At 36.8% G+C, this 8,593-nt stretch overlaps 1 protein-coding gene across 1 annotated transcript; it reads left to right on the plus strand.

Annotated features, from left to right (window-relative positions):
• Positions 1-827: 827 nt before the first annotated feature.
• LOC308498531 (uncharacterized protein) lies at positions 828-5,061 on the plus strand (the record flags this gene model as incomplete). Its single annotated transcript, XM_081050758.1, has 2 exons — positions 828-866; positions 4,612-5,061. The coding sequence occupies 2 exons, from the start codon at positions 828-830 to the stop codon at positions 5,059-5,061; spliced, it is 489 nt and encodes a 162-aa protein (XP_080906884.1).
• Between the last annotated feature and the right edge of the window lie 3,532 nt (positions 5,062-8,593).

Consider the following 8,593-nt stretch of genomic DNA (forward strand, 5'->3'; position numbering starts at 1 on the left):
TATGTCCTCTGCCAAATTTGGGAAATTTTCAGCCATGATTTTTTTTTTTTTAATGCTTTTTCAGTACCATCATCTTTCTCTTCTTCTGGGACTCCAATGACATTAATATTAGATCTTTTGTTATTGTCTCACTGATCCCTGAGGTTCTATTCCTTTTTTTTAATTGTATTTTCTTTGTTGTTCACATTGGGCAATTTCTATCATTTATCGTCAAGTTCATTGGTCCTTTTATTTTGCCCTTTCCATTCTGCTGAGAACATCCAATGAGTTATTTTGGTTATTTTAATCTCAATTCTAAAATATCCATTTGGTTCTTCTGTATATCTTGCATTTTCTAAGCCTTTTCCATTTAAACTTTTTTTTCAAGCATGTTTATAATAACTCATTGAAGCAATTTTATGATGACGACATTAAAATTCTTGTCAGATGAATTCTGAATATCCAAGTCATCCAATGGTTGGTGTCTGTTGATTGTGTTTTTCTCCTTCAATGTTAGGTTTTCCTGGCTCTTGGTATGACCAATGATTTTCATTTGTATCCAGAACATTTGGACAATTCTGTTATGAACTTTGGATCTTAAATCTATTTTAGAAGATGAAGGCAGGAGATGTCTTATTATTGCTAAAGTGAAGGCAGAGGTCCATTTTCCCAATTAGTCTGCTTTGATTCCCTGGAAAGGGGTGATCCATTACAGTTAGGTGACCTGAGATGGGATTTCATGCAAACAATCCCGGCTGGCTGGGAAGGGGGCGACTCCCCAGCTCCATGATCCCCACGTGGCCTCCACTGACACCACTGACCAGAGAGAGGCCTCACCAACATCGAAAATGGTGGAAGTTCTAGCGGCCAACGCCGTGTCCTCTAATGTAAGCAAGGGAGGGGAGAAATGTCTCCTTACTAACCGCTAGGTGGTGCACAAGTCCAGGCTTCCACTGATCTCTGGGAGAGAGGTCTCATTACCTTTGAAGGGGAATGAAAATCCTGGCTCCCCATTCAGTCATCTCTGATACCATGCATGTGGTGAGAGGGGAAGGGGACAGTGAGGTATAAAGTCAAAAATGTTCATGTTGTTTGTCATATTTGATTTTCGTTCCTAGTTCCTTGCACACAACTCTTAAAATTCTTAGAATCACTGGAGTGATAGGAATGTCTTTTGTAGGCTAGTGGCAGGGGGCCCTAGATAGCTTCACAAAGGGGGTTAGTCACCAGAAAGACCAAAGTATAATTAGAAGGTTGGAACTTTGAATCCACCCTCTGATCTCTCAGGAGGGGAAAGAGGCTGGAGATGGAGTTAATCTCACATTGCTAGTGATTTAATCAATCCTGCCTACGTAATGAAACTTCCAGTGAAACCCCTAAAGGATGGGATTTGGAGAGCTTCTGGGTTGGTGCATACATCCAGGTGTTCAGAGGGTAGCACACCTGGAGAGGGCCTGGAAGCTCTGCATGCTCACCCCCTTACTTTGCCCTGCTTCTCCTGTGTTTGACTGTTCCTGAGTTGTATCTTTTGCAATAAACTGGTAAATGGAAGTTTCATGCCTTCCTGAGTACTGAGTGTCAGTCTAGCAAATTATCAAACCTCAGTAGGGGAATTATGAACCCCCAGTTTATAGTCATTTGGTCAGAAGTACACATGTAACCTGGGATTTGTGACTTGTCTCTGAAGGTGGGGGACACTCTTGTGGAACTGAGACCTTAACCTTTGGAATCTGTGCTAATGACAGGTTATTAGTGTCAGAATTGGACTGAATTGTAGAATGCCTAGCTGGAGTCCAGAATGTTGGAAAACTAGTTAATGTGAGGCGGGGGAAACTCACACATATTGTGGTCCTAAGTTGCCCCTTTCCCATTTCTTTGGCTAAAGAAAGCAGACTTTTCATGGGGAATTTTCTACATTCCCATTGGAGTCTGGATTACTGGCTCTTCCAGCAACAAATTCTAGATATATAAGTCTAAGGAAAACCCAAGGAATTCACCACCATGTTGTTCCTCAATTCCCAAAGTCCATAGGCAGTCTACTTTCTTTCTACCTTTCAAAGTACTTTTAGTTTTTAATATATAATTTTTAGTGTTTTAAGCTGTTTTTAGTAGAATAAATAGAGAAAAGTATATTTATTCCATCTTTATCTAGAATGAGGAGTTCCAAATCAGTCTTAAATATTAGAAACTCCTTTTCTATAGTAGCAAAATGGTTTTCCTCCCCAACTTACCAATTTTTCTGCCTCTTAGCTTTTCATTCCTAGCTATGTAACGTTGGCTCAGATAAAATTCTTTCATTAAGTAACCTTATGAGGTCACTATTACCAGCTGTGAAAATGTCTCAACCATTCCCTTGTTAATAAGATGTTTTCTGAAGTCCATTTACACATGAGACACAGACATTTCCAGCGTATGTTGATTAAATTCTCAACATATGCTGATCAGTTTCCCAAACAGATATTCAGGTCTTGTTTTTGTTCTACTGTTTTAATGAGACTTTTTATAATAAGTGAATAATCCAAACTTATTAATTAGCAATATTATTAAAGCCAGATATTTCAGTCTGTTCAGCCTGGATTTGTGGCTTTAAAAAAACCTCTTTCTTCTCCCAAGCACTCCTATAAGAGGCTCATGTGTGGCATAAATACTTCCGTGATTAAAATGATATTGTGTTAGCCAGTGATAATGGGGCTAGGAGTGGAATTAACAACTATTGAGGGGTCTAATACACACTAGAAATTTTATACACATTATCAAATGTATTCTTCAAAATAAAGCAATGATGTATATAAAAATCCATTTTATCAATGAAGCTTTTGCAAGATTACACAGTTAATAAAATCCAATCTGGGATTGAACTCCCACTCAAGTATAGAGCTAGCCAGCAATCCATGAACCATTAGTAGACCATTAAATCAATTTAGTGGATAGCAAACACTTTTTTTTTTTTAAGTGAAGGATGTCAGAATAGAAAATAACACCTGACATTTCACATAGTAAGGGAAACTATTGTTTAATAAAAACAAGTCTGTTCTTTTATCTATGTTTATTAATGTCATATATGCACCAAGTCCCAATGCATAAATTGTTTTTTATAATGTGGTTTGCAAAGAAGTCTGAAGCCATTATATTAGGTGACCTTTGCAATACTTCCAGGGCTTAATTTAAGTGAGACTATTCATCATACCCACTGGGCTAGTACTTTTCCAATAAAATGCATCATCCGTCAAGATCAAAATTTATGTTTTAAAGCCCCAAATTTGCAGTGTAGAATCTCTGGGTTATAACAGAAAGTAGCTATTACTATGGCAAAATGTCATGCTAGTGTGTAATCCTTGCTTCCTATGATTTGCATGTATATATATATATATATATATATATATATATATATATATATATACTAGGACTACTCTTTGTCATTTGACCCTTTTCCTACTAACCTCAAAATTAAAAAAAAAAAAAAGTGAGATGTGAATTGGACACTTATAGTGCAAAAGAGACATTATACTCTAGTGGTTAAGTGAGCAGATTCTGGAGTCACACAGACATAATTCAAATCTAAGCTCTGTCACTCAGAACCCTGGGTATATTACTTCTAATTTCTTTAAATGGAAAATATTAATAATAGTAGCTACTAACTCATTGTGATAATGTTGGAATTAAAATGAGATATAAATATAAAGTTATCAAAGGATTTGTCTTACAGCAAAAACTTATTAACTGTTAGCTATTATTACTTCTGAAGTAAGACATTTGCAGAAACCACTCATTTCAAAGGAAATCTTGAACAGTTACACCCCTTTCTTTAAGGTTAGACTTGTTAAATTGCTCTTTTTTCAGAATATACTAGAAAATAAATGACCATTGTTCAAATTTTACATTGTAAGTACTTTTTGGCTGATTTAATATCAAAGGAAAAGAGAAGAAAATAATGTTTTTTTTCCCCTAGTTTTTGCCTCTTTCTTTTCAAATGTACCTGTGTTGGTTCCCAACCTCAGGAGTTCCCTGGGTGAAATTTGAAACCGGCTCCCATACACTGAGGAGGACACAGAGAAACTGAAGAAAAAGGCAGACTCTGTAGATTGGTAGATGGTGGTTTTAATAAGAAAGGAAACCTAAATACAAGACTTGTCTTAAGTGGCCACAAGACACAAAAATCTCTGCACCTGCCCACCCAAATCATAAATGTTTGCATAGACGTCTTAATGGGATTCAGTATACAGTTGGATGATATGAACAATACATTGCTCTCTCAAGGTTACTGCTTTTAAATGACTCCTAGTGCTTAATGGTGGACAGAACATACATTCCAAGAGGAGAGGCGGTAAGGAGCCTCTGATTGCCTGCGTCCAGCTCCCCGGTCAACCAGTAGTCACATCCTCTCAATGACCTCCTCCAACACATGGCTGTATAAATCAGTCCTCTCCATAGCCTGTCTAATTCTAGGCAAACTGACATAACATTGTAGTATCAAGTCAGGAGCCAAAAATTCAGGGATCTTGAATTATATAGCAAAGCTGGATTTCTACACTGAAACACAAATCCCAAGAGCCGGCACTCTGAAACACAGTGTTTTGAACATGACTCACACACTTGAGCACGTCTTTGAATACAGTACTTTTGATATTACAGGACGACCCAGAGCCGCCCACGTTCCCCATGCAGAAGGGCTCCCTGAACCTCCTGAGGCAGAAATGGGAATCCAGTGATTACCAGAAAAGGGAGTGTTGCCCTGGGGGCAGTCGTTGCAGGCTCTTCCGGCCTCGAGAAAGCAAATTGCTTGAACCTGAAACACAGCTGGTGTCAGCACCTGGATTTGCAGATGCCCCAAGTCTGCCTCCCAGTGTGGGAGAAGAGATGTTGAGCTCAGAGCTTGAAGAGAAGAGCCCTGCGGACAAGAGTGACAGCTTCAGGAAATACAGCCAGCCAGAAGTGCTGCGGGAGGACTCCTTGAGTGGTCGGCGCAGGATCGAGCGCTTCTCCATCGCCCTTGATGAGCTGAGGAGTGTGTTTGAGGCTCCTGGGAGTGGAAACAGACCACCTGGACCAGCTGAGTATGGTCGAAAGGTAAGGAGCAGCTGATTGAGAGTCGACGTTTACAGTTGACACGCTAGGCAGCTTGCCTAGCCTGCCATTTATTTCTAAGTGTGTCATATTTTTCCCCCTCACCTGTACTCTAGACAGATGTCCTGAAGCAACCATATAATATGGTGTGAAATACGGCATCCTCTATTATTGACTTTCTCTATAGTCTGTTCCTATGGGGACTTGACCTCCTTTCACTCTCACTGAAACAGCTCTGATAGGTCCTCTCATGCTGATGTTTTCTTATGTACGTGCCTTGTTTCCACAACTAGGTAGTAAGTTCCTTATAGGCAAGGACAATTTCTTACCACTCTTTGAACTTCAAACATCTAACAAATGGTGCTGTGTTTAGCTAGAGCTCAGTGAGGATTTATCAGTAATGATGGTGAAATGGAACACGTGATGGCTTTGGAACCACAGTGACCTAGATTTTAATCCTAAAAACTTTCCACTTACTTCTCTAGCTGCATGACACTTAACCCTGTGAATGCAAATGTCTTAATGTGCTACTTTATAGGGATCTTGTAAGAACTGTTGATAATGTAGTTAAACCACTAAGCACAGAGTAGTTGATGATCATGCCTCAGTGATTACGGTATACTATAATGTCACATATAAAATATGTCTAGTAACTAAAGTGGTCATTTAATCAAATGCAGAAAACAGGATTAGCAACATCATTAATGAAGATTACATTTATATGTACTTCTGTTGTCAGTTAAAAGCAACTATAGTTTAAACTGGAATTGCTTGAATTTATTACACTCATTAGGGCCTTTACGTAAGAAATTATAGTTGAATTTCATAAATAATCAATAAATGATCTCAGGTTTCCCATTGGAAAGCAAACTGCATGCTTTGTTAATTTTTTTACCTAGTGACAGTTATCAGGAAAGTACAGTCTTGTTAATGGATAATCAGCCTTCATAGAAGGATTTACAGAAGTAGAAAATTTTTCAAAATAAATTATTTTGCTAATACTTGCTCCCAGTTTTCCTACTGGGAAGTATATAATAGTTACAATGAGACCATTCTTGTATATCAAATGATTCTATTTAGTTTAATCAGAATAAGGGATATTAAGTTATATTTATGAGGTTACATTGAAACTAGAGGATTTCTCAAAAAATGCAGCCACTTGCAATCGCTAATTTGAGAATTTTCTTTACCTATTTTTTAGTTTACAGGTGTAATTCTTTTGTTTATAGCTTTGTACTATTTTTCAGTTGAAAGTCTAGGAACTGGGATACACTTAGCATAGCTATACCTTGAATTAAGTCCAGTGAATCTGATTTCAGACTTTGACCTCTGAAATTGGATGGTAATATATGCGTGTTGTTTTAAGCCACTAAGTTTGTGGTAACTTGTTATAGCAGTAATAGGAAACTAATTCAGTTATATTGTAGGTTCTTTATAACATGTTAAGAAATAGGTAGTATATGATTTTGGAGTTTTCCTTTATTCTTCCCTGAGGAACATATTCTCATATTTCAAAATCAGATCTTTGACTTTCTTCTATTTGTAGTTGATGGTAAGAATGCTTGTAATTTTAAGACATCAAAAAACACTAATAAATCTTAGTCTTGGATGATCTGTATTATATTTGCAACACATAGTCAAAAAAGTTAATTTCTCAGGAGAGGGAGTTGGAGGAAGGAAGGAAGGAAAGAAGGAAGGAAGGGAGGGAGGGAGGGAGGGAGGACAGAAGGAAGGCGTAAACAAGGGGGAAGGGAGGGAAGGGAAGGGAGGAAGGAAGAGAAGAAAAGGGAAAGAAATATTATATAAATAATATTATAAATAAACAAATAAATACAAAAAGCTTATGGGATACACATTCTTACATTCATGTGTTTCTTCTATGGGTGTTATAGTTTTTGCAGGATATGAATATACATGTACTTAATTCTGGCTAGATAGGAGCTGTATTTAGACTAATTTGGAACAGAACAAGGCAGTGTAAATTCCTTCTTTTTTTAAATTAAAGTTTATTGAGGTGACAATTGTTAGTAAATTACATAGGTTTCAGGTGTACAAATCTGTAATACGTCATCTATATATCACATTGTATGTTCACCACCCACAGTCAGTTCTCCTTCCATCACCATAAATTCCTTCTTTTAAGCTTCCAGTTGCTGTCCATAGAGTGGGACAGTGGGGCCACTGAGAAGTGCCCCCAAAGGATCCCTTCAGTCTTCACTATGATCCCAGTGTAAATAAGGGGTTTCTTGATTTAGTAAAATAATTTAATTTGCCTTTATTCCATTCAGGTCTTTAGATTCCAAATAGTAAATTATCTGATTTTCAGAGATTATTTAATAACTTCCTGTGTTTTCAATGGATAATTATAATTTTTCCCCAAAATCCCACACAGTTGTGAAGTCAGGTTGAATTTACCTAATGCCCCAACAGAGACTGTTCCTATCATTTACTTAGGTCTTAGGTTGACAAAGACCGTTCAGACACTAGCTTAACTTGATCAAGGAAAGGAAGCACGATTACCACATCCTAGTTGTGTTGCCTTAGAATGCACTGATTTCATCTCTTGCATGATTGGCGACTTGAAGGAGAACATGAATATACAAGGCAGTCCCTTAATCCCATTGAAGGACCTACATGTACATCAATGATTAAACAGGATATAAATGATTAAATATGGTATAGTTTCCAGAATACGTTATTTCTATATACTCCAATCAAAGCTTCCGATTGTTTTTTTTTTTTTTTTTTTTTTTTTTTTAATGACCAATTTGTCATCTCCTTCTTTTTAATTCTGTATAAAATCAGGCCTTTAAAAGCACAGGTGAATCACGGCTTGCAGTTTGGCTTCCTCTATAAAATTACTTCATTAGATGCTTGAAGTTACATTTGATCCTTAAACTCAGTCATGTGGGGACTTGGGGATTAATTTATTTCTAATCTCAGAGCAGAAATCACAACTTTTCAGGTAGTTCCTTCTGTCACAGCATTCTGAAACTTCATCTTCTACCTTCTTCTCATCAATGTTTCTGACTAGTTTCTGTCCAGCATGATGTGTTTTGTAAAAGCATTTAACAACACAGAGACTATTATACTCTGGAGAGTTATTACTGAAAAATCTGTGTACCAAACTCTCAAAGATATAAAGCTAAATGGTTTATTTTCTATGGGAAAAGTTTGAAAAGTCTAAAGAAATAAAATGTTTTTTTCTTTGTTTAAGAAAATGATAAGAAATAATAGTTTTTTGTAAAGCTGAAATAGTTTGCTGAGAAAGATCACTACATTTTTGTGTTAGAGGACATTCTATATAGAAACATAATTTTTATTTCATCATAGCTTATAAGCATAATATTTGATGACTAAGGGTCAGCTGGGAAACTTGGCTCAGCTACTTCCTCACTGTATACATTTGAAGGAGTTATTTCATATCATTAATTCTTAATTTTCACATACATAAAATGAGGAAATTAATACAGCACAAGATTTTGTGAAGATAAAATTATATAATACCTGTAGAAGAAAAGGTATTTAAGAGGTAGCACCAAATGAAATT

The sequence above is a fragment of the Rhinolophus hipposideros genome (assembly GCF_964194185.1).
Source record: "Rhinolophus hipposideros genome assembly, chromosome: 6".
Classification (NCBI taxonomy): domain Eukaryota; kingdom Metazoa; phylum Chordata; class Mammalia; order Chiroptera; family Rhinolophidae; genus Rhinolophus; species Rhinolophus hipposideros.